The sequence below is a fragment of the Actinia tenebrosa genome, unplaced genomic scaffold (assembly GCF_029948245.1).
Source record: "Actinia tenebrosa isolate PJP-AT-01 unplaced genomic scaffold, QUT_ActTen_1.0 PGA_scaffold5__44_contigs__length_20552954, whole genome shotgun sequence".
Taxonomy (NCBI): Eukaryota; Metazoa; Cnidaria; class Anthozoa; order Actiniaria; family Actiniidae; genus Actinia; species Actinia tenebrosa.
Genome location: NW_028292582.1, coordinates 3919501 through 3945210, shown reverse-complemented (window position 1 = coordinate 3945210; position 25710 = coordinate 3919501). Strand labels below are relative to the sequence as shown.

General features: G+C 37.0%; 3 protein-coding genes and 1 non-coding gene across 7 annotated transcripts; 2 read left to right on the top strand and 2 right to left on the bottom strand.

The window, feature by feature from the left end:
- Positions 1–25: 25 nt before the first annotated feature.
- LOC116295881 (uncharacterized) lies at positions 26–5045 on the top strand. 2 transcript variants are annotated; one of them, XM_031703839.1, is made up of 8 exons: positions 26–273; positions 745–878; positions 1763–1921; positions 2106–2173; positions 2711–2825; positions 3215–3340; positions 4022–4123; positions 4826–5045. In XM_031703839.1, the coding sequence occupies exons 1-8, from the start codon at positions 141–143 to the stop codon at positions 4967–4969; spliced, it is 981 nt and encodes a 326-aa protein (XP_031559699.1). In that variant the 5' UTR covers positions 26–140; the 3' UTR covers positions 4970–5045. The 2 variants fall into 2 exon arrangements, with proteins under 2 accessions (XP_031559699.1, XP_031559700.1); XM_031703840.2 differs by having other exon boundaries at positions 132–273; positions 749–878.
- Positions 5046–5181: 136 nt separating this feature from the next.
- Trnas-gga (transfer RNA serine (anticodon GGA)) lies at positions 5182–5253 on the bottom strand. Its single transcript has one exon. It is a non-coding gene; the product is annotated as a tRNA-Ser (tRNA).
- A 415-nt stretch (positions 5254–5668) lies between these two features.
- Positions 5669–9966, bottom strand: LOC116295882 (proteasome subunit alpha type-4). Its single transcript, XM_031703841.1, has 8 exons — positions 9912–9966; positions 9607–9649; positions 8961–9123; positions 8309–8386; positions 7684–7772; positions 7312–7442; positions 6103–6226; positions 5669–5985 (listed from the first exon to the last, which is right to left on the bottom strand). The coding sequence occupies exons 1-8, from the start codon at positions 9912–9914 to the stop codon at positions 5849–5851; spliced, it is 768 nt and encodes a 255-aa protein (XP_031559701.1). The 5' UTR covers positions 9915–9966; the 3' UTR covers positions 5669–5848.
- Positions 9967–10046: 80 nt separating this feature from the next.
- On the top strand, positions 10047–22174 carry LOC116295880 (elongation factor-like GTPase 1). 3 transcript variants are annotated; one of them, XM_031703836.2, is made up of 16 exons: positions 10047–10214; positions 10309–10376; positions 10976–11060; positions 11237–11298; positions 12160–12231; positions 12762–12899; positions 13369–13595; positions 13935–14135; positions 14744–15003; positions 15318–15417; positions 16260–16589; positions 17523–17890; positions 19071–19238; positions 19456–19890; positions 20803–21641; positions 21911–22174. In XM_031703836.2, exons 1-16 carry the CDS (start codon positions 10124–10126, stop codon positions 22091–22093), a joined length of 3627 nt encoding a protein of 1208 aa, XP_031559696.2. In that variant the 5' UTR covers positions 10047–10123; the 3' UTR covers positions 22094–22174. The 3 variants fall into 3 exon arrangements, with proteins under 3 accessions (XP_031559696.2, XP_031559695.2, XP_031559697.2); XM_031703835.2 differs by having other exon boundaries at positions 19453–19890; XM_031703837.2 differs by lacking the exon at positions 10047–10214 and having other exon boundaries at positions 10341–10376; positions 11237–11293; positions 19453–19890.
- Positions 22175–25710: the final 3536 nt, after the last annotated feature.

Here is a 25710-nt window from a genome sequence, read left to right as displayed (position 1 = left end):
CCTGTGTCAAATTGGGCTCCCTGTGCAAAGGTTGCAAGATTCTGAGCCCTGTTCACAGCCCAGTGAATGACCTAACGGTACAGTTTTTTACGATCAAATCATTGCATAACACATAGATTTTAACTTTTAACAACGCCACCATGGAACTAGATGTTTTAAAGCAAAAATCTATTGATGCCTATAAACGAATTCGTTCAAATGTTCGACATACAGCCATAGATTATTCCCCGTGGCTTAGCGCGTTAGGAGAGGCAAATGTCTATATCAAATGGGGTAAGTTATTTCATGTATTATTTTAGTAAATGCTAATTTCTCGTTTGCAGGTCTCCTTAGGTCTATTTTATTCTTGTGCCATATGTCGGTTTTGAGGTTGAAACAAGTGCAATTTCTAAAGACAAATGGCGTCGAATGCAGACTTGCAGTCACGCAATCTATCCGTCGCGATAGTGGATGCCAATCAAATTACAGTGTGCATTCGTACGACCATCAAAAAACTGATTTCTATGAAGTCTTTTTTGTTGCAATCAGAGACCTTTTATTTTATACTAGTGTGTGTGTACGGTATTAAAGTGTGGAGGGGTAAGGAAAAAAATAAGTCTCAAAAGGAGAGCAGCACAAAAGAATTTGAGTCGAAAGGATGGCCAATGAAAATACATTAAACCACTTTTACGATATACAAAATGGTCCCCTTCATTTTTCTACATGCGCCATGAGCAAAAAGTCTAATAATATCGTTTTGATCAGAAAGTGAGCAGATAACTGGATCAGCCAAAGCCAGAGGGGCATTCAACAAGCTGCTTACTTTAAAAGAAGATAACCCTGATATGATAGAAAAGGGAGCTGTTGCTGCATCAACTGGAAATCATGGAGCTGCATGTGTAAGAAACTGGTTCTTCCTGTTACCATGGTGATAGTCAAAACAACAGGTGTTCTTAGAATAAGCAATGTGCATCAAAGCTCACAAAGCACTCTGGGAAATTGAACGTTGCAAAAATTGGAAAAGATAAATCAAAGGAACTTTCAGAAAACAATTACTGTTATTTGTCTATTGAAATACTTACCTTTTCATAGAAAACATCAAATTAAAGAAAAAAATTGTTAGATTTTAAGAGGAGCCTAAAAAGTGCAAGTACTCAGTTTCCCATCATGCTTTGTGCTAGCAAAAATTGGAAAAGATAAATCAAAGGAACTTTCAGAAAACAATTACTGTTATTTGTCTATTGAAATACTTACCTTTTCATAGAAAACATCAAATTAAAGAAAAAAATTGTCAGATTTTAAGAGGAGCCTAAAAAGTGCAAGTACTCAGTTTCCCATCATGCTTTGTGCTAGCAATTTGTGCTTGTGCACATTGGCTATGTAGGACTTCTGTATTTGATTTTTGCACCCCTCCCTTACTGTTATTGCTCCCCATTAACCTTAATTAAGCCAAAGTTCCTTATAGACTATGATGGGAGCAAAGGCCATGGAACACCTACCCCTTGGAGCACCTTTAAAAGTTGGATAATGAAGCATTGCAGGATGACTCTAATTGAGATTTAAACCCTTTATTATCTCTAGTCCCTGACAAGAATTATTATATATCTTGTCACGTACCCTAGCTCACCACCCTTTAGAAAAACCAACTTTCCTCTGTGTGTGTGTGTGTGGGGATGGAGTACAAAGTACTTTACACAATACTTTGAACAATAGTTTGTTGCATAAAATATTAAACATTTTTACTTATACATTAAATTATTCTAATAAATAATCATGTGTGTAGTCCAAGGCAATGCATGTCTTAGGGATCAAGGGTGTGATCTATGTTCCTGCAATGGCAGAGGATTTCAAGCGTAAAATGATCGAGCAGTTTGGCTCTACTGTTGAGCAGTATGGTCACACTTGTGCTGAAGCAGAATCAAAGGCAAGAGCTGTCAGTCAGGTGAGGATCAAAGGTTCTGTTAGTGATTGAAACCTTGGAAATCATTTTAAACCACCATAATCTCTTACAGCATACACTTGATTTGTAGTATGATGAGTTTTGTTATCAATTAATATGTTTTTGTATGAGATAATTAAATCACAATTTGTATAACCTTTCTTAGTTAATTTGGATTTTTTTTTAGGAAAAAGGAATTCCTTACATTTCACCCTCCAATGACTGGGATGTCATAGCTGGCCAAGGTGCTTTAGGGTATGTTGGCTTCAAGATCAGTTCATATTGCAGCTTGCTTGAGCTTTGACCTACCCCATGGGGTGGTTTTGACACTCCCATTCACTACCTATTTTTATCCCTGTCCATGGTATGGATAAAGTTAAGAATCAAAATACAGCCTTTTTTATTAGCCATTCTGAGGTTGATATTGAAAAGACTAGGCTGAGTTTGCTTTGCAGTGCATTTTGGGGCTGTTTTAGGGGACAAAATATATAGATGCCATCTTAAAAAAAACGTCCTTTTTTCATGAGGGTAGCACTTAATAGCCAGAGGCTAACAAATCTGTGGCCCTCATTCCGTGATCGAATTGGAATTTAGGAGTTGATTTTGGAAAGTCCTGGCCCAAAAACAGTCCCACAATGCACTGCAGTGCCAACTCGACCCAGTTTTTCCCTCAACCTCAGAATCGCTAATTATATGCCCTACTCATTTGTTTAATGACCAGCATAAAATAAATTCATAACTCCATGGAGATCTATCAAAAATAGTAAATTAATGATTACTGTGATATTTCAGTTATGAGCTTCACCAAGACCTCCCTGAGATTGATGTATTATTTGTAGCTGTGGGAGGAGGGGGTATCATTGGTGGTATGGCAGCCTACCTCAAGTCTGTTAAACCCAGCATCAAGGTATATTATTGTAAAATGTTATGTCTCACAGGAAACAAATTAAAACAGGAATACTAGATATGTAGGGGCTTTTGACGCTTCCTAATTGCTTTATAATGAATGGAGCACGGAAAATTTAATTTTTTTGTTTTATTTTATAGAAAGAATAATTCTGTTGCAGTTTTCTTTACAGAGTTTGCTGTGAGCACGAGGATGGCGTCAGCAACAGTACTCCATTAAATAAAAAATTAAAGCACAGTTCTCGACCAATCAGAGTTCACATGCATACAATCTATATTAAGCAATTTGTGCACTTAATGACATGTTTCCCTCACAAATAGAAATATATATATTAGGATGGCATAAATGCATCTGCCTTTTTTAAAGTTTAAAACGCTGTTTTTAATCAGATCATTGGATGTGAGACAGATCAGTCTCCAGTTATGTCAGAATCACAGAAAGCTGGCAAGATATTAGAGATGCCGCACAAGGACACATTGTCAGATGGAACTGCTGGTGGTGTGGAACAAGGATCTGTGAGTGGATGTTATTATACTTCAGGGGCGTAGCCAGGATTTTCCAAATGGGTCCCCAAATTCAATAATCTGCCATTTTGTTTGAGCCCCAAAACGCAGAACCAAAAAGGGGGGGGGGGGGGGGGGGGATGTTTTATGCTTTAATGTAATAACAAAACAAAATTGAAAATTATCGTATGAATTCTAAAAAGCCACCATTTTGTTGCCACAAGGGGGGAGGCCGAGGGGGCTGGCCCCTTGGCTCCACCCTGACTACGCCCCTGTACTTGTCGATATTGCTAACAGTCTTTTTCACTCTGTGGCCCAGAAAGTTTATGAGTAGATCAGTCATTAACGACAGGAAACAACTACTAACAATTTTTGGAAATTTTACCAAACCACAGAAAAATGCAATCAAGGCAAAGTATGTGAATGTTCCAACAGACTTTTTTTGTTTTTACTAGTGGACTAATAGATCATTTATGATAGTAATTTCACTACCAATCAAAATGCAGCATTCTTTTATAAGTTACCATATTTCCTTACATATAAGGTGCACCTTATTTGACCTTTCAGAATCGTAAACATAATATGATCTTTTAGGGGTTTATTCCTGACCACTGTTTTTTTTTCAAATAAATATCTTGTTTTCTTTGCATCTAATTTAACTGTCTGTTTACATTATTTTGATATCTGTTCAAGGTAACTTTTAACCTGTGCAAAAGGGTTGTTGACCAGTGGGTGGTGGTGACAGAAGAAGACATGAGTAGAGCGATATACAATGTCTTAGAACACCATCATAAGGTAAGATGACTTATGATTTATATAGCACCCTTTCTATATGGATATAATCAAAGGTGCTTTACATGGAGTTGAAAATGACAGATTTTGTTAATGCAATTTACAAGCATGAGAGATGGTTAGTATGAAGTGTAGGGCACTGACGATGGTCAAGGTTGGCATTTAAGATGCTATATAGCATTATATTGACAGTTAACCTGGATGCATGATGATGATGAATAACGATATTATATTGCCACAAGGTTCTCACAGCCAAAGTGTTGCTCAGAGAGTTCTTGCAGTGCATATCTCGAACAAAATCTTGCATAGATTTATCACTTTCCTACTAGTAGTGTGGGGGAAAACCATCACCCACAAACTACCACATTTTTAAATTAAAATATTCTCAGCTGTTGATTTTACAGAGGGAAGATAAGCTGGAGAGTGCCATGAGTGAAACAGTGACAGTACTAGTCATGCTTCCCCTAGAACACTTCTCTTTGATTCTGACAATTCCTGCATGCTTTATAACTGCACACAGCACGTGCATACAGCAATGCGCACAGCACATGCATACAGCAATGCACACAGCACATGCATACTGGGCTCACAACAGATGCATACAGCAATGCACACAGCACATGCATACAGCAAATGCATGCCATGTTGTATTTCTTCAGTGGTATACTTTAGCATGTCTGTCTTACACAAGTTCTTGGGTTTTAGATTATAGAGGGTTCTGCAGGCTTAGCCGTTGCTGGATACGTCAAGACTAAAGAACAGCATGTTGGAAAGACTGTGGCAATATTGTCATGTGGTAGTAATATCAGTATTGAAAAAATTAAAGCCATTATCAAAACACATGGATGAAAAACAGGATTTAGTGCAAGCAGTTTTAACATTGAAGAAAAATTGCCATTAATAAAATTTAGTGTTCCTCACTTTCGGACTTGTCTCATGCTATCGAAATAGACTATTTTCTAATTCATACCAATGTGTCATTGGGAACCATTTGTTGATTACAGACTCATTTACTCAGGGTGTGTGTAATGAAATAAAGAGAATGAGAGAAAAGTATCAAATGCCCTTGGCGGGAATCGAACCCACATCTTCGGTATTCCAGTCCGATGTGTTAACCACTACACTACAAGGACCAACCACGCTGGTAACGCAGCTGGAATATGAAATGTAGGGTATTTGCGAGGATCCCAGAGCAATACTTTTTCTCTATAGGTAAGTTGAACACTGTAAATATGTACACAAAGAATAGACATAGTATAGTAGTAATAAATTATGCGTTCAGTGTGTATAATGAAATAGGGAGAATAAGAGAAAAATATCAAATGCTCAGGGTTAGCCTTATTTCGTGATTTTCATATTCTGGTAACCACAACTTCTAGACATGTGAGTTTTTGAAACCATCAATCAAAAATTCCCAACTCAGACTGTTGCAAAATAATATTGATGGATACAGCTGTAGCAGCAAATACATGAGAGAACGTGCTGCATTTTTAGAAGGAAATTTTTATCTTGTTTCTTTATTGACTAAATTTGTACCCAAAACAAAAACCTGACTAATGCTGGTTTTATTCAATCCATACATTAATTACATCATATATGTGCACTGAAAGAATGTGTACAGAAAAGAGGTTTTTCAAAGTGATCTTTTCTGTATTTACACTGAACTAAAACTGCCGTCAAAACATCTTTTTTTGGAAATTGTATAAATTACAATCACTACACTGTATTTTACTTTGATGCTTTCTTCATCTCTTCTGCTTTTTTTGTTTCTTCCTCATTTAATTCAATCAATTCTTCCACCTCCTTAGATTTGAGGATCCTAAGAGATGTCTCGTTGTCCTCTCTGGTTAGTGTTGCTATTTCAACTAAAGTAAATTATAGCAAAACAATGCATTTAGAAATTTTAAATGAAACTTTCATTTCTTTTTGCTCAAAAATTAGTTGACTTTCAATTGTTTGTGTACAAGTGACTGTATACATACCTTTATCAGGGGTAAGTTTTGTGACATCTAAGGTCTTACTAAGGACTCTGATTGACAGCTGTAAAGCATCTTTGAGTGTCATGGCATCTTCTTTGTACTCTTGTTTGAGCATAGACACAGCAGCCTATGAATTGAAATTTCCAAATTCAAAACATTACATTCTGTATGAAAATTACCCATTGGATCCTTAGTATGGAGTGATAAATGCCAAGACACAGGAATTATCTGCTTGTGGGATATAAAGCTCAAGCCCCAGAGTTGAGGCAAGCTCACATTTCTTACTTGGGTTCTTAAAACATTCTAAAGGTCCAAATGTTATTTTTTATAACACTCTCGCTGATGAACTAAACCTGAACATGGACAAACTCAACTCATTTAAACGTGCCATGTTAAGTTACTACGTAACGTCACTGGACAGTTACAACTGTTACGACCCACATACTTTCAAAACAGTTTGTTTAAAACGTAACTCTTGCAGAATGTACGGACGGGGCCTAAGTTTCAGTTGGACATTTTTTTGGGCCCGCAGTAATTGGCTTAACGCTGTTGCAGTCACCCTGTCATATATGTAACAGTATTGTTCAGTCATTATATTTCCAGTTTAATATATGGCGAAACTAATAAATCAAGTTTAGAATTAATATGTGTACCTACAGTACAGTAGTTTAGTAATTTTACTCAGTTAATATCGAGCATTCTCCAATCCCCAACCCGTAATGAAAACCCTGACATTGCTGATGGTACCACAACATGGCTTCTTATTGTTTTTGTACAATTCAATCATGCAGTCGTAAGGTTTGAATATCTGTATAAAAATGTAACCATGTAACTATGGTTACGCTGATTTGAATATTATGGTACTGTATATATTACCCAACTGCTCTCTCTATATATGCACACCTATTTCGAAAATTGTCGTCGCACCAAGAGCCTCGAGTAACAAGTCAAGGCTCCAGAGAACTTCGGTACTTTTAATTATAATTGATTTATTCTTGGTTCATGCAAGTGGTTATAGCTGTCCACTATTATTATCATCTCAAGCAGCCTTGCTTGGAGCCATTTGTGAATTCAATAAATGAAAATGCACCATGAATAAACTAATTACAGCTAAAAGTACCAGCATTCTCTGTGGTCTTGGCTTGTTGCTTGAGGCTTTTGGTGCGACAACAATTACTGAAATAGGTGTATATGTTATCTATCATCACTAACCACACTGTTATTGCCAATGCAAGTTGCTTTCCATCCACTGTAGTTGCCACTGGGATCACTCTGGTACAGTTGAAAACCATAATGTCTGTCCCAACCCACATATAGTATAGACACACCAAATGGCCGAAGACCTTGAAAAGGGAAAGCAAACAATAGAGGTTGAAGTATAAAATATAACAATAGACATCAGCCTTTACCGTGGGCATAATGTTTCCCCATTTCAGACCACGTCATTCCTAAAGGTATCATTTCTTTGATTATCAGTTTTACACAAGGAGATACATGAATATGGATACAACTCAAATGAAGAATCATATTCTCAAGGGAAAGACACTTTTTAATGCATTTATTAGTGCTATGAAAGTTTCTTACCACCAAACTGAGTGTAAGCTTGTTTTAAATCACAAAGGGAACTGACCATCTGCTCACAGGGAATTGGTTCCTGGTATTCTAATTGATACCTGAAATAATATTAGAAACCGATGATTTTTCTTATCATTGACCGGTGCAAATAAACAAGCACAGCTAGACGTCTGTGCACACCATGTCATCGGCATGCACTACATTGAAACTTGTGAAAGAATTCTTAACTGAGAACCATTTCATAGAGTACTTAAGTGTGACGTCATGGAAAAATGAATCTTGACTCTAATTATTTTCAATCTCCAAAAGACTTTGTATACCAATTTTGATGAGAATATTGGTCAAATTTCAGCTGGGATATGACCATTTGAATATGTAGCCCATACAAATCACTGTATTTTCGGCTTAGTTCAAAACAGTTAGAACTAAGCAGAAAATACTACAGTGATTTGTATGGGTAGTCATATATTCAAATGTCCATATCCCAGCTGATATTTGTCAGATTCTCGTCAAATTTGGTGTGTAAACGTCTTTGATTGTCTTTGTTGGAAACACTTTTGACTATAATGTTGCTCAAGATTATAAATCAAATATTAATTTATTAATTGCTACATATAGTATATTATACACAAACCTTTGGGCAATGAGTCTCAACTTGTTTGTCAAAACATTGGCATCAGATGTAATACCTGCCACACTGCAAGCCATGTCACTACAAAAGAAAAATCTAATTAGAAAATATGAAATGAAATATTAGTGTTATCCAGATAACAAGCCATCTACATTTACCCATGGCCAGGTTCTGACTATGACTCTGTATAAAAACTTTTGGGCTTATGTACAGTATGTAAAGAAATTATTGCTATACTGTACTCTTCTTTTCCATATAGGATCTTGTCATAAATTATTTTTTGATGGATGTCATTATGGCTGGAAACGCAAAAGTATGACCACATTTAATGGCATACTCCTATACCTGATGTACTTTTTTGCTGCCAAACCAGCTTTTACATGCCTTATTCGGTAAAACCATCCAGCTTTGCATTGAAATGTATCAGTTTAAGGTACCAAAGTGTGTGTCTGAATACATTATCACCAGTCATACTTTTGCACCTTGTGCTGTAATGAACACATTCTCAAGATGTTCCCCAACCGAATTCCATGGCATTTTTCTAATTGACTTCCATTGAAACCTTTTTTGGTTACAATGGCAAATTTTACAGTTTTGAAAATGCTACTTATTGAGTAAGAGAGAATATCTGAAGGTATTTGGATATTTGACTTACTCATGAAGTTTATAAATCTTTTCTGAAGTAAACACTTCATCTAAAAGCTTATTTGTATTACGTCGTTCAGCAGCCAAGACAATACCATCATTGGCTAGAATTCCTAGACAAGTGCCAGCATGACCTATAGCCTCCATGGCATATTCAACCTGGTAAAGACGCCCTAGAGAATAAAATAATAATACTTTTATAAGTCATCATGGGTATTTTAAGCAATTATTTTGACTATATAAGTACTGTACTACATTGTTTAGTTGATATATTACATATGTTCATTTAATAATATGGCTTGATAGAAAGTAATAAGACTCATTTCCCATACTAGAGGTTCAAGGTGAATCATTATAATGGTGTTTAGAATTGAGTTCCTTATTCTTCTCCCCCCCCCCCCCCCCCCCCAAAAAAAAAACACACACACTCCATATCTTAGGCTACCCTGTATATTTATACTCTATGCAACCATAAATATCAACATTCAGATTAAAAGTCATCAAAAAATGACAGTAGCATCACTATGATATAAGCAAAAAAATTAGAGCAAAATACAAGCTCACAAGTACAAAGACTATCTCATGTACAAACAAAAATGCATGGTTTGAAATTTGAAAATGGTGTATACGTTTTATGTTTACTTCCTTCTACGTACCTTCAGGCGAGAAGATAGTCGTTCTCGTATCATATCTTCGAGACTGTTACAATAAAGTTAATTACAGCATTAGTTAAGTGACATTTCTCAAAAGCGATTTCTACTAGCTTTTGATCTAAAGAAAAACTCCAAGTAAAATCATAGCCGGTCACGTGCGATACGAAGGCGATTTTCACTTCCTAAAAACAAGCCAAAGGATGAAAAAATAGGCTCATAAACTTAACTACATACTTCGGCTGCCGATGTATATGAATCAGTTTTCTAATTGAATCAATTTAGTGTAAAAATTCGACAATTTTTCTTACCATTTTGAAAGAAGTTCTTGAGAATGACAGTGCACAAACACGGTTAGCACTGGGACTCACTCCTGCGCATATTTTAAATGTGATACCGCTAAATCAAAGTACCGCGGGCATTACATTGCACCATTTGAAGAAAGATGGCGGACGGATTGAACTAATATCACAAATTGTTTATATTCTCTTCCTATCACTTTTTATTATAAAATTCTTTTAATATGAGAACGGCATCAGCTGAACACATTTCTTTGCTTCAAAGAAATCCCAAGAATATAAGAAATATTTGTATTTTAGCCCATGTAGACCATGGTGAGTGTTGTGACCAAGATATATTTTTTGCTAGTCAGTCTGTCTTTCAATTTTATATTACGGAGCTTATTTCTAACTCTAGCTTTTTATATAGGAAAAACTACGTTAGCAGATGCTCTTGTTGCTAGTAATGGGATTATTTCTTCGCGGCTGGCCGGAAAGGTAAGTACTCTTTTAATCACGGTATACAGTAATAAGATTGATAGATTTTACCAATCTTAATATTATGATTATACTTTTATGTGGCTTCGCGAAATTTTCATGTTTGTACATGAATGTAAGAAGGTTTGTACGTATGAAGCGAATATGTTTTTATTTTAATGCTATATAAATTATTGTAGAATTGAATTATCGATTTAAAAAAATTCTTGAACAAAATTTAAAAAGATGTTGTTGAAATGTGCATGTACAACGTTTTGTATGTACATGTAAGTCAAAAATAAATAAATAAATAAATAAAAACTACAAAAGCAGTTTTTGGAGAGTACTAAAATGATTTATTACATCTATTGTGATCATATGTATGAAATTAATAATTCTCCTAATACATATGTGGTGTTTGTTAAATTCATTCATTCATTCATTCATTCATCCTTTTTTGTTTTTGTTTGTTTGTTCTTTCAATGGTTTGTTTGTTCAATGGTTTGTTTGTTTGTTTGTTCGTTCAATGGTTTGTTTGTTTGTTTGTTCATTCATTCGTTCGTCCATTTGTTTGTTTGTTTGTTCATTTGTTCGTTCATTTATTTGTTGTGATTTTACAGCTAAGGTATATGGACAGTAGAGAAGATGAGCAAATCAGAGGAATAACAATGAAGTCCAGTGCTATCTCCTTGCACTACACTGAAGGTAGATCATTTAAAATTCTTAAAGTAATTTTAAACATGATGCATAGATAAAATTCATAATTATGATGATCTTCTCAGTCGTCATATATATGTGAAAGTAAAATCAGCTGAATTTGAACCAATTCTAAGGACAAGAGCAAGCTTAATACCATCTCTTTTACTAATTTTTACTTATAGGAAATAAAGAATTTCTGATCAATTTAATTGACTCCCCTGGTCATGTGGATTTTTCTAGTGAAGTATTATTAAAGTGCCTATTACACTTCTGACAATATTTACAGTGTTGGTTCTACAAGAGGTAAGAAAAAATTTCATAGTTTGAGTGCACCTTCTTGAAGTTACAGCTGTATAAAGATTTTTCCATTTCATATGCTAATGCTGTGATGTATGAGGAGGCATTTATGGTTATTTGTTGTTACTTGTCATTCAAAACACAGGCTACTATGTGACAACTAACCTGAAATAATTTCTATAAGAGCAATGGGGAAAACAATGACGGATTTCAAATTTAATTTATCTGTGCCACTGAGTAATGTTTTGTACATATATTAAATGATTACTCCTCATGTGTCACAGCATTAGCATATGGCATGGAAAAACCAGTTTTATAACTTCAAGAAGCTGCACTCAAACTATAAATTTTTTCAGGTTATTCAACATCTTACCCCATGTAGAATCAATACTGTGAATATTGTCAGAAGGGTGATAGGCACTTTAAAATGTTATTTAGAAGTTATTTATCTGCCAATAGGTTGGGATAGGGGAAAACTGTGCCCTGGGTCTAGCTTGATTAAATGGACCGGGGACACAGCTTTTCTCTATCTAGAGCAAATTTGGCTCAGTAAAAAACTTTATATTTTCCTATTTACTTTTTATCTTGTTTTATATATATTAAAAATATTTTTGTCATTTTGCGATCTGTTATCTCAGGTTATCGGACTGCAGATAGAAATTACTAAATTGCTTGAACAGCCTACAGGTTGTTTCAGGGTTCAAGCTGTGATTTAGCCTTGCCCTGACTTTGATCAGCCCATTGATTGTTTCAGGGTTCAATAAGATTAATGTTTGGTTTATTGATATATTTTTTACTGTCATTCTAGGTATCCACAGCAGTTAGGCTATGTGATGGAGCACTAGTTGTTGTTGATGTTGTGGAAGGAGTCTCACCTCAGGTTAAAAAATAAGATCTTTTGTGGATGAATTATATCAATATTCTGGTCTTTCTGCATGTACCACAAAACCATTGATTTTTTTTGTTAGCTTTGTTTTATTGTTATCTTTTGATCTTTTTTTTTTCTATTGAATTATGTAAACTGTAGAAGGAACCCGAAGAAGAAGCTCAATATTCAGGAAACTTAGTTGCTTTTTCATTCATGCTTTTGAATATCAATTACAAGGGCGGATCCAGGGTTTTTTGAAGGGGGGTTCTCAGGGGTAAATTTTGTGGGCAAAGGAATCCCAGTAGCATTTTTACCACAGGAAGCCCATTTGACCTCAGGAATGACAGGGGGGTCGCGACCCCCCGACCCTCCCCCTGGATCCGCCCTTGAATTACTTTCCATGTATCTTTATGAGTGTTGAAAGCAAACAATTTACCCAAACAGCTACATGTAGACTGGACTTGTCAAAGTTACAGTATTACAGTGTGGTAACAGCTAAATAAATGAATACATCTAAATAACTCTTTGTTTATATCTTTCAGACACAAGTTGTTCTGAGACAGGCCTGGCTTGAAAATATCCATCCATGTTTAGTGCTAAACAAGATCGACAGGTTGATAACAGAGCTGAAATATTCCACTTTAGAGGCCTTCTTCCACATTCAACGTATCCTTGAACAAGTAGGTTTAAGTCTTGTAAGAATGTACATGTGACAGAGCAGAAAAACGACAAGGCTGCTACTTTCTCAATTTTTTCTTTATCTCTCATTCATGCTAAAAAACGTTTAGTTTCATTCGTGTCTCTCGTGCTTTAAACTTTTCACAAAATTCTGCTAACCTCAAGCAATTCTACTTCAAAGTATTAGAGAAAATGTTAGTTTTTGTGCTGATAAAATTATCATCTCTCCCAACGTTCAGGGCGTTATATCTCAAATATGCATCCCTTAAATTTCCCAAAATTTTGGTATTTTGTTAATCAGCCTGTTTATGAAATATAAAGCTTATTAACGCATAATCGTCGAAAGTAGAACCCGTTTTACTGCCCTGTCTGTACATGTAATAAATGAAATAAATGAAGTCATTTAATAGATTACTAATTATTCTTACTAACAGTTCTTACATGTTTTCATTTGATTTATGTTAATTTTAGGTCAATGCTGTAACTGGAAAACTATTCAGCTCTCAAGTGATGGAGAAGTCTTCGACAAAAGTAGAGAACACAAAGAATGCAAACCGTTGCAACATTGATGATGACACAGCAGTGTCCATTGAACACTGGAGCTCAGGACTGGAGGAAGAAGATGATTCTAGTTTGTATTTCTCTCCTGATCAAGGAAATGTTGTTTTTGCAAGCGCAATTGATGGCTGGGGATTTAGGTAAGAATAATTGTCCTCTTTTTCATTAGATAAATTCCTCTGTGTTTTATGACTAAAGAGGGTGGGTAGGGGAGGGGGGGGGGGGTTATACAATGGGTTTGTCTTTGCCTGACCTTTCTTCCCTATCCCTTTTACAACAACACTTTTTCATCAGTATGTTACATCTACAATCCCTATATTGGGGAAAACTAAAATTTCACAACAAGCTGAAGAGAAACTAAGTTTGTGAATGCACAGTTTGTAACTAAACACAAAACTATGTCAGTAAGAAAATTTTGGAACAACTACATCTGTGATTAATGAATAACACCTTCAACTGTATAACAATCTCTAATCTAGCATCAACGATTTTGTGGCCATTTACTCCAAGAAGCTTGGTTTGAATGCCGAGATCCTGCGAAAGACTCTTTGGGGTGATTTCTATCTTGATCCCAAAAGCAAACGAATTTTCAAGAAAGCGCAGAGCAAAGGGAAAAAACCTCTTTTTGTGCAGTTTGTGCTGCAGAATATTTGGGCCATTTATGAGGCTGTCATGAGAAGGTAAGCTTACTTATTTGTAATATATTGTAATATGTCGATCGAACACTCAGTCTCTTGGGCCATAGGTTCTTGACTTAATTAAAAGTATTCAAAGCTAGATCCTATTGGAATTTAATTAAAAGCGTTTATAGCTAGATCCCATTGGAATTTAGAGGGAAGAAAACCAGAGAATCTGGAACTAGAGAAAACCCCTCTAAACAAGCAACTCAGCTCATGTAATAGCTTAGTCTCCTTTGCAGCTGTTCTTAGTGTCGGACGAAAATTGAATCGGACCCGCACTAAGAGTTGCTGCAAAGGAGAATAGTAATAGCTGGGCCAGGGATGAAACGGGCCATGATTGTAGCGGCAAGATTGAGAGGTGGCACAAGTTTCTTCAACATCGTTTGTATGTTATATATGATGAAATTATTTATAAGCTGGGAAGTAGTATAGAAATGATTTTTCATTGGTCTCTAGCTGAAAAGAACTCAGGAAAAAATTATGGTTCCTATCAGGGACTCAGGGTTTTTTCCTGCCTTCCTTTAAGCTAGAGACCAATGATAAATCATTTCTATAGTTTTTATATAGGAGAGAAAAAATCTTAGCAACCAAATATCATTTTGTCTTAGAGATGATATCAAGACAGAGCAGATCGTGAAATCGCTTAACCTGAAGCTTTCATCACGTGACAGTCGCAGCACAGACCCACGTGTATGCCTCCGCGCTATACTTGGTCAGTGGTTACCCTTGTCTTCAGCACTACTGTCCATGGCGGTTAACAAACTACCCAGTCCACTGCAGTTGGTAGAAGAGAGGGTTGAGAAGCTCATGTGTAATGGGTTGAGGACATTTGACTCGTTGCCACAAGAAACTAAGAATCTTAAGAAAGGTATGTGGGTATGAAGGGAAGATTTATTTTGCTTACTCAGTACAGAAGGTGGCTAGGCCAGAAAGAAACGTCGCTAAGATAGGAAATTGAGAATGAGAGGAGGGAAGGAAGGAAGGAGGGAAGGAAGGAAGGAAGGAAAAGAGAAAGAAAGAAAGAATGAATGGAGTCAAGGAAGTAAAGAAAATGAAAGAGGAAAAAAGAGAGAGGAAAATGAAAAATAAAAAATTTACAATTAAGAAAGGAGAAAAAATTCAAATAAAAATTATTCTAACAAATATGATGATAATTAATGATTTTTGATTTATTCCCTACAGATTTCTTGGCCTGTAGCTCAGATGAGAACGCTCCAGTCATCGTTTTTGTCTCGAAGATGTTCCCTGTGGAAGACCGATTGTTGCCCAAGCACAAAAGACGGTACGCGTAACTAACACACGAGCTATAAGAGGGGGACAGACTTTTTTTCATTAGGAGAATTTCTTTATATTGCGTTCTTTTATTGATTATCTTTTATTGATTAATAATTACGGGACGTTTTATAGTGAAATGTATTAGAAAAATGAGCAATTTTGAAAGTTAGTTATTAAGATTGTTTTTAGGATTTGACAGTCCACTTCACCAGTCTTAAGACCCCCAATTAGTTATAGTGTTCTTCTTCATCATCATCATCACCATCATCATCATCATCATTACCATGGAACATACCACCATCGCTATCGTCATCGCCATCATCATACAACTATTGTCGATAGTATCATACCACTATCGTCAATATTACCAACTTCCAAGCATTTTTAGCTTTCTAGTTATTTTTGGAAGTTGGTACCCCTCAATCTGTTTTAACATAAAATAATGTATCAAGTTAGAACAAAAAATGTAATATTGGGTACAAATAAAGTTCTTTTTACCATCGTTACCACTATCATATCACCATGACCAACATTAGGGACTTTAAGATTTGCAAAATCTGCGACGGCGACGTCTACCGGAAGTGTAAACAACTTCACTTTGGAATTTCGCGCCTTCAAATTTTGTCTTCCTGTGAATGAGTTGACTTTACTGACAATGTTTACAAAGGGAATCTCCAATGAACAGAACCCCAAAGAGAAATTATTTACACTTCCGGTTGACGTCGCCGTCGTAGATTTTGCAAATCTTAAAGTCTATATTATCTCCACCACCACCACAACCATCAGCATCATTGATTAGTTATTACCATCTTCCTTTAAAAAATCTTATTGAACATTATTTACTACCAGGCCATTGACGCAAGAGGAAATCGCACTGCGAAGAGAACGAGCTCGAGAAAAACACGCCGAAATGTTGTCAAACCAAGCCAACAAAACCACCGCTAGCGATGATCCAACAACCGATATATCAAGCCTGGAAATAACGCACAAAACTTCCGAGGATATTGAAGGAGGATCTCTACCGAAGACGCACTTTATGGCCTTTGCAAGAGTGTATAGCGGGACGATCCGAAAAGGAAAGTGTTTATACGTGCTGGGCCCCAAACATGACCCTAGTTCTCTTCAAGAAGAAGATGTTCAACCCCTAAACGGTGACACCGAAGATACGCCCCTAACAAAGTAAGGCTTATTATTGCACTTATCACGGAGAGATACAGAGGGGGCTCACAGGGAACCCGGCTTTTGGAGCCTGCTTGAACGATTTAAATGTTTCTTTTATTAGAAGTTTTTTACATTGAGACCAACCTTTAAATTGATCCCTTGCAGTACGTTGGAATGCAGCTCAATAGGACGTTTGCATGATGGCGTCATTTGACTCCCACTACCATAATGCTTCGCGAATTTTCTTTCTTATTCAAATTTGTATTTCCCTATGAGAATAGTAAGACAATTGGAGCTAATTAACTGAATAAAAGAAAGTGTGCAAGGGAGTCTGGAAGTAGAGGTCAGTGACGCCATCATGCAAACGTCCTATTTGGAGGACATAACATGGGTTTCCAATTCTCAGGGGATTGACATTCTTTTGTTTTGTCCTTCAAAATGAGCTGCTTTGACGTCACGTGCAAGTGACAACTCCCCGAAGATGGCCGCTTCATAGACTTTGGACTATATATATCAGTTATAAAAATTCACAAAAATATTTATGTCGAAACATTCTGTAAGTTTAATTAGACTAAAGTTTAACTAACGTCTAGGGCTTGCATCGCGACGAACTAGTTTGCAAGAGAGAAGACAGGAGACATTGGTTTTGGACTAATTTTGGTCACGCTAGTGGCAAGTTTAATAATCAATGAACATATATAATCGTACAAAATACCAAAACCCAAAGAAGCGATGTCTTCGGCAAAGGTGGGGCGAGAAAAAACACGCCACACCTAGAATAACTAAATACGATAATCCAACAGGTAGGCCGCAGGGGTGGTGGTGGGATAATTTTACAGTGAACTTGCTCGACTGCGAGAATACTAGGAAAGAGGCCGCGTGGTACTAACATGGTTTCGACATAAATGTCATTATACTGTCAGCATAATGTTCTGTTTCTGTTTCCAACAGCGAGTCAGACCTCAAGGACGAGGGCTTATTCGCGGCCAAGTCCGTCGACAGAGGAACCAACCAACATGTAGCGTTATTCACAGTAGATGATCTATATCTCTTGATGGGACGAGAACTAGAAGCTCTCGATTCTGTGCCTGCTGGAAATGTGCTAGGTATTGGCGGCCTACAGAACCATGTACTAAAGTCAGCCACCATCGCAAGCACGGCAATGTGCCCCTCGTTTACAGCGCTTCACATGGAAGCAAAACCAATCGTTCGCGTGGCTGTAGAACCCGTGCATTATGCAGATATGCCTGCTCTAGCTCGAGGAATGAGGCTGTTGAACCAGGCTGATCCATGTGTGGAAACTCTCGTTCAAAGCACAGGTCTGTAGTAGGGGTCGGATATTTTTGTAAAAGATTTCAACCTTTTTTCCGCTTTGCGTCGTGGTTTCTTCAGGGCTTCCTACATTTCACTAGCGTTCTCTCAGCATCCCGTGTGCTTAGATGAGAGCATCTAAAACGGGGAAATGGTACTATATTTCTTAAATCCAAGCATTTTGATTTAATAGTATGCATAACTTTAATTTGCGCAAAATAATGATTGATTTTGTTGCCAATATTACCACACTTTTAGTGCGCTTTTCTTATTACTGGAATTGCTTAGTACCGATCTGTAGCATGTATGCCACGATACGAATTTGACTAATTTCTCCGACTTATATGAGATTCGCTTTGTTTTTATCATTTTTTCGATATTATCAATAAAATGTCGTATTTCATTAAGGGAATCAAGGGTAATTTTCGTCGGTTCGATTTCCAGCTAGACATAGCGTCATATGTTAGTAGAGTTTATTTGGTCTCTCCCTTGATTCAAGGGGTTTTCTCCCGGTTCTCCGGTTTACCACCCTCTTTCAATCCTAACACACTAAAGTTGAATCGCGCTCTACTCTTGCAACATTGCGCGCAACAAATTTTATTGTGTGAACATGGCTGCAACATTGCGTGCAACATTTTGAAATTTCCAGCCAATCAGCTTGCACCAAATTCATAAGCGCTGACCAAATTTCATAGCAAAGTAGGCTGACACAAGCGATTTTGCGTGATTTTGTTGCGACGTCTGTCACCCCGATTCAAATTTGTTGCGTGCAATGTTGCACCGTGTGTCCGCGCCTTTAGTCATGCCCTGACTTTGATCAGCCCAAAGGTTGTTTCAGGGTTCGATCTGTGAGTAAGCCGTGCCTTGACTTTGATCAGCCCAGAGGTTGTTTCAGGGTTTGGTTTGTGAGTTAGCTGTGCCTTAACTTTGATCAGCCCAGAGGTTGTTTCAGGGTTTGGTCTGTGAGTTAGCTGTGCCTTAACTTTGATCAGCTCAGAGGTTGTTTCAGGGTTTGGTCTGTGAGTTAGCTGTGCCGTGACTTTGATCAGCGCAGAGGTTGTTTCAGGATTTGGTCTGTGAGTTAGCTGTGCCTTAACTTTGATCAGCTCAGAGGTTGTTTCAGGGTATCAATAAAATTTATTTGAAGTAAAAAGTATTTGATGATTAATGTTCCTTTTATTGACAAAGGTGAGCACGTGATCATAGCTGCCGGTGAGGTTCATTTGGAGAGATGTGTCGCTGACCTCAAAGAAAGATTTGCATGTGTCCCATTCAACGTATCTGCTCCTATAATACCATTCCGGGAAACTGTTGTGTTACCACCCAAAGTAGATATGGTTAAAAAGGCCATAACAGGTAAGTCGACGCCTTGAAGTTCTAAGTCTTGTGATTCGTTCCCGCTTTTTGAGTCTACTACAAGTAGTCTCCTTACCTGTTGATTTTTTAACCATGATTTACTCCTGCGACAGTGGTTAGTCTGTAAGTCTGTTAGTCGGCAAGCCTGTTTCAAAAATGAATGACGCGCTATAAACTGAGGATCACTTTGAGTAACGCTATGCTTATTCAACAGCAGACCTTCCCCAACAACCAGCAAAGCAATTCCATTCAGAAGCAAGCTCCGATACATATAAAAATGTTCCAATTAAAGACAAAACGTTGGTTGAAATCAAAACAGCTAACAAACAATGTACCATCCATATTCGAGCCGTACCGCTCCCTGAGGATGTCACTAGCTTCCTCGAAACAAAAACCGAGGTTATCAAAGATTTAACTTCCGGTTCCGGTAGCAGTAATATAGAGAAAAGAAAGAATACAACACAGATGACCAACAAGTACAGGGAAGAAATAGTTGAATTTTATGACAAGCTGAAAGAGTTATTTAACAAAGCTGGCAATGAATGGAAAGATGCTATTGATAATATCTGGGCGTTTGGTCCGAGGCGCACTGGACCAAACATATTGTTGAATAGGATTCCTGATTATGAAAGGCCATCAGTGTGGGAAGAAGGTATGATTGTTTTTTTTAGAGCAGATTTTATATGACTGTGAAATCTCCGGTATTTGCCGCTTCGTGACCGTGAAAACACCGTGTCCGCAGTTTCTTGTTGGATGAATCTTGACTTATCGTAGTCTTTGATTGGTTCAACGGGATTTGTAAATTCTCCAGTACGTGCCTTGTGTGACCGTGAAAGCGCCGTGTCCGTGCATTTGATTGGGTGAATGTTAAATGCGCGCTCTTATTGGTTCAACGGGATTTGTAAATTCTCCAGTACGTGCCTTGTGTGACCGTGAAAGCGCCGTGTCCGTGCATTTGATTGGGTAAATGTTAAATGCGCGCTCTTATTGGTTCAACGGGATTTGTAAATTCTCCAGTACGTGCCTTGTGTGACCGTGAAAGCGCCGTGTCCGTGCATTTGATTGGGTGAATGTTAAATGCGCGCTCTTATTGGTTCAACGGGATTTGTAAATTCTCCAGTACGTGCCTTGTGTGACCGTGAAAGCGCCGTGTCCGTGCATTTGATTGGGTGAATGTTAAATGCGCGCTCTTATTGGTTCAACGGGATTTGTAAATTCTCCAGTACGTGCCTTGTGTGACCGTGAAAGCGCCGTGTCCGTGCATTTGATTGGGTGAATGTTAAATGCGCGCTCTTATTGGTTCAACGGGATTTGTAAATTCTCCAGTACGTGCCTTGTGTGACCGTGAAAGCGGCGTGTCCGTGCATTTGATTGGATGAATGTTAAATGCGCGCTCTTATTGGTGTAACGGGTGTTGTTAGTTCCGTTTCGTTACAGTGACATAACTGTGAGCGTTTTATAGTCGTACGAAATTCCTCTATACATTTTACTCAAATCTCGCCATCTTTTATTTATTATATATAAAAAGTTGTAATCTTAATAATAAAATGTTTTTTTCCTTCAGCTAACAAGATGAATGACGGTCGTTATAAAAATTACGACAACAGCATTTTAAGTGGATTTCAGTTGGCCACTTTAGCAGGACCCTTATGCGAAGAACCTCTTATGGGCGTGTGTTTCGTTATAGAGAAAATACTTATTGATAAACCAGAAACGAGAAAAACAGGTAATGAAAATACCTGTACAGCAGGACAAACCAGTTTGGACCTTGAGGACACTAGTAGTTTTAACAAGGAAAATAGTATTTTAGACAATGGAAGTTCTAAACAAGAAGATGCTGGAATACTCTGTAGCGAAGGAGAAAAAGAAGCTTCGATGGAAGATTTAAAAGAGCAGTCAAGCATGATACGAAACGAGGAAGAACAAGTTGACGAAAATTCCGACAAGAGAACGCCTACCCAAGGTGAAATATCAGATTCAGAAAATTCTGAAATGGTCAACTCAAAAGAACATAGCAAGACCAACACCGAAGAAAACAACGAAAAGATAATAGGTAACTCTTTGGATCAAGGAAGCATTTTTAATAGACTTGGTCCAATGTCCGGGCAAATTATGTCCGCTGTAAAAGAAGGTTGCAGGCGTGCCTTCCATCTTCAGCCTATGCGTCTCATGGCTGCGATGTACACTTGTCATATCCAGGCTACTGCAGAAGTATTGGGAAGGATGTACGCAGTTATAGGAAAGCGAGAAGGACGAGTGTTGAGTGAAGAGATGATGGAAGGATCGGATGTGTTTGACGTGGAGGCTGTGTTGCCGGTGGCTGAAAGTTTCGGCTTCTCAGAGGAGATTCGTAAACGAACGAGTGGTTTGGCCAATCCGCAGTTAGTGTTTAGCCACTGGGAGGTGAGTTAGTTAAAAAAAGTAAACTGTACATTTATTTTACTTGATTGCAGGGAGTTGCTGCTGATCTCTCAAGCTAGAATCGCATCAGTGTTTATTTGAATAGTGAACTTTAATCCATCCCTGGATTGAGAGTTTTACTAAAGATTACAAAGATTTTTCGTTCAATTATAGTCTAACAGCTCTTAGTAAATAGATAAACCTTTTGCCATCAAATTATGATTATTAACACAATATACAACTCCTATTATTTTTCTCCATTATCTTTACAGGTTGTTGACATAGACCCGTACTGGGTTCCAACTACGGAAGAAGAATACATGCACTTTGGAGCGAAGGCTGACTCGGAGAACCAGGCCCGTAAATACATGAACAGTGTGAGGCGTAGAAAAGGTCTTTATGTTGAAGAGAAAACAGTAGAGCATGCAGAAAAACAGAGAACTCTTAAGAAGTAATACAGATTGAAATATCCTATGAAATATTATAGTGAATAAGATGAAATATGTTGTCAAAATAAATTTAGAATTGTTGTTATCGATGGCATTCTTATATCATTCCCTTTATCACCCACAGGATCTTTTATTAACCGTTTATTAACCTAAGAAAATCTTTCATTAAAATAAAAATAACTTGCAGCTAGGCAACCAATGGGAATTAAGTGTTACGAATACTTAATTAGTTGCGACGCGCGCGCACCGTTTTTGGCGCCAAAGTTATCGACGAGAAGTATATCGTTCAAAAGTTAGGACTCGACGAAGGACTCAAGGTTTACACTGAAAAATCACTACAAATTGTATGATATTTTAAATAACAAGAATTGACAGTTTGATTCCAGGTAAGAATATCCATTTTCCTTTTCTGGTGTCGACAATGAGCGACTATAATTGCCGGCATACATTGTAAACTAAATTTGTAAGGGAGGTCGTTAAAATTGCCATTGAATCGAAAATTGGCTATCATGAAACAATACCTTTAAAATTGTGTATAAATTATAACTTATACTGATAAGTGTTTGTGGGTTGTGTTTAAATTCATTTCTAACGCGCTACTTCGACATGAGTTTACCAATAATCTTTTCTTTTTTGTCGAGCTTTCAACCTGGAAGCGGTCATCTTCAATTCAGGACCACTGAACCGAAAGAATAGTAGGCAAATTAAATAAAAGCTGATAAAAAAGATAAAGATGATCGCTCAGATAGGCTCAAAACTGGATAGCTCTTATTGTTAAACTAAGTTATGAAGAAATTTTTAAAATATTAGAAGGTATTAACCTCCTACGGTACACTGATTTCTTTCTCTCACTTCGAGTTTGTCTTAATTACATTTCTATATATATATTAATTCGAGAGTCGACCAAAGATCACTTATTAACATTTTTACTCTATTACAATTTTCATGTATAATTTACAAAGCGTTATTCAGTTCATGTAGTGTTTACCAATCGCTCAGTCGGGTATCCGATTGCTCCTTCATTTGTTTTTATCCAGGTTTTTTCGCCACTTCGTTAGTGTTTTTTAGCCCATGGCATTTGCTTAATTTTATTATAGAACTCCTCAAAAATCAATATCATGCAATGTTACTTGTACGTCTATTAGATAGTTTCAATCTAGTTTTAATAAAACTAAGTTCGAAGCTCTTGAAAGTTGACCATCAAATTAAACAACTCTTTACCGGCAAGAGACAAGCCAAAGGCCAAGTGCAGTAAGTCAATAATCATTCTAAAACCAAATACTGAGATGCTGTCAGTTCATCATTATTCATTATAAGATATCAATTCCTTTGTACTTGCTTTTTTTTTTTTTTCGCATTTATTAAGTTCTCGTTTTTCATTAGTTCATTTCACTTAATGATAACTCATGGATTTCGCTTTATTTATCTTTTGGAGGCTAATTTTTGGAGGTACTGTATTTTATTAATGAAAACTAGTTGGAGTAAACAAGTAACTTATAACTTTGTCAGTGATCAAATATCAACTTATTAGTTTCGAGGTTCAGTACGCCCTATCATCATGGATACTACTTGCACTTTTCAGAGATTGGGTTCCCTGTGCCCTTCGGACATTCGAAGTAGTTCGCTCTATTTAAATGCTCAATTCGGACTGTTAGGATGGGCAATTGTCCTTATATTTTCCTTTTATTTTCTAGGTTTTCTAGTTCTTTGTTATTTTGTTGTTTTTTAAAACAAATCCTGAAATAAATTAAAGAGTCAGCTGAAGAGTGTTTACGATCATTCAGGCCGCTGCGTTTGAACGAAATAGATATGTAAATGTAACTTATAAGGCCCCGTCCACACGTATCCGGAAATTTTTGTATCCGCAAATTATTTTTTGCGGATACGAAAATGTTTGCGTCCACACGCAGCGTATTCGAATCGTTTTCACCGTCCACACGTATCCGTTTTCGTAAAATTTGCGGATACGGACAAACATTTGCGGACAAGTGTGGACGCAACCCGTATCCGCAAAAACATATTTGTGGACACAAAAATTTGCGGATGCGTGTGGACGGGCCTTAAGTGCTAAAGTCGTAAGCCAAATGTAATGTGAAGTTGTTGCAGTTGGCGCTATGTCAGGGTATGTCCCATGACAGCTTTAGGAGAGAGAGAGAGTCTGTCTGCTATTTTTAGCCGTATGATTCATATGGGTTAGACTGTGATTTTACTTAAACCCGTTAAACAACAATTACTTAATCAAGTGGAGTTTAAAAGTGAAATAGACAAAATAAAACAATGGAGGTAAAATCTACCAACCTTTGCTAGTCTAATTCTAACTATTTCATGGTTAGTAAATCTACTCTAGCTATCCTGATATCCTACTCTAAATAATAAGCAAAGAGCAGCGGTCACATTAATGTACGGCGCATGCGCTACCCTAAACTACCGCCAGCTGCTATCTATTTTAATCTTTATCGAATAATTAATCTAAGTCCTTCCTGGGTAAAATGTGTTTTGCCAAAACCTGTAAACAAGGTTATTAAATAGTCGACGTGCAATTGGCTGATAACAGGAAAATGAAAAACCAGTTCGTAGGGAATTATGAAATAGGATATAAATAGAATATTTTTTTGTGAATTTTTTTTTATTTCAGACTAGTTGCCACTAAGTAGCGACAGAGGAGTATAGTCAATATATGTTATCGAGAGAAATTAAAGTAGTTTAAAGTAAAAGTGATATGCGTTGCATTTCCTATGCTGGGATTGGCCAACACTTACCAGTGGGTTTGACGTTTTAATAAGTGATCGGAAACTGATCAAAGTTATTTTATAACAGTAAACACGGTATTTGAAAGAAAGAAAGAAAGAGAGAGAGAGAGAAAGAGAGAGAGAGAGAAAGAGAGAGAGAGAGAGAGAGAGAAATGAGATAGTAAACCCTTTTTAAACCAACCTTTAAAATGACGTCTCATTTCCTTTCTTACTGGCTTTGTTTCATCCCGCAAAACGGATGGACATACCTATTTTTGGGATTAATTGATAGAAAATAACAACAGCCAAGGAAGGCTTTTTTTTTTTTTTTTTGAAAGTCTCTTATCATCAGTGTCAGTTATCATATATACAGGGTTTTTCTCCCAAGACTCCGAGTTATCCCAACTCTATTTTTGGTTATCACACAAATCGTTCGTCTTTAGCAAGTTATAACACGGTGCTATCTGTTTCACCATTTTTAGTTATCACAAAGAGTTGTACATAATCTTCGTTGTTTATGTTTGTCCTTTATGCAGATGTATTTCTCAAATTCAGTTGAAAAAATCCTTGACTTATTATCACAACTTTTTTTATCGCATCATTTTTTCCCGTAAGGTAAGTCCCAAGTGTGGCGGTCGGTGTACGAGCTTGGAAATAGGTGCCGATTAAGAGGTCTATTTGTGTAGTACTATATGTGAATATGAGCTCCATTCAACAATGGTGTTTTTAGTATTTAAAAGAGATCGACGACGCTGCGCCCTTTCATTTACTCCCTTTCAGCCACTCTTAAGTTTCCGTTGTATACAGTATAACCAGCTAAAGGTCCTACGGATTAGAGATTCCAGCTAGAAGTACTGGAAATTGCTGGGAATCGAACCACGGCATTACTATTAT

Coding starts and splice junctions, on each gene's coding strand:
- LOC116295882 (XM_031703841.1), bottom strand. Junction 6,227..7,311: donor GCATTGGCAATAACAGTGTG/GTTAGTGATGAT, acceptor TTCAATTCATAG/GCTGCTGTGTCTATGCTCAA. Junction 5,986..6,102: donor AAAACTTACCCCTGATAAAG/GTATGTATACAG, acceptor AATTTACTTTAG/TTGAAATAGCAACACTAACC.
- LOC116295880 (XM_031703835.2), top strand. CDS start 10,124: ATGAGAACGGCATCAGCTGAACACATTTCTTTGCTTCAAAGAAATCCC. Junction 11,061..11,236: donor CTCCTTGCACTACACTGAAG/GTAGATCATTTA, acceptor TTTTACTTATAG/GAAATAAAGAATTTCTGATC. Junction 19,891..20,802: donor GCCATCAGTGTGGGAAGAAG/GTATGATTGTTT, acceptor TTTTTCCTTCAG/CTAACAAGATGAATGACGGT.
- LOC116295881 (XM_031703839.1), top strand. CDS start 141: ATGGAACTAGATGTTTTAAAGCAAAAATCTATTGATGCCTATAAACGA. Junction 2,174..2,710: donor GCTGGCCAAGGTGCTTTAGG/GTATGTTGGCTT, acceptor GTGATATTTCAG/TTATGAGCTTCACCAAGACC. Junction 3,341..4,021: donor GTGGTGTGGAACAAGGATCT/GTGAGTGGATGT, acceptor TATCTGTTCAAG/GTAACTTTTAACCTGTGCAA.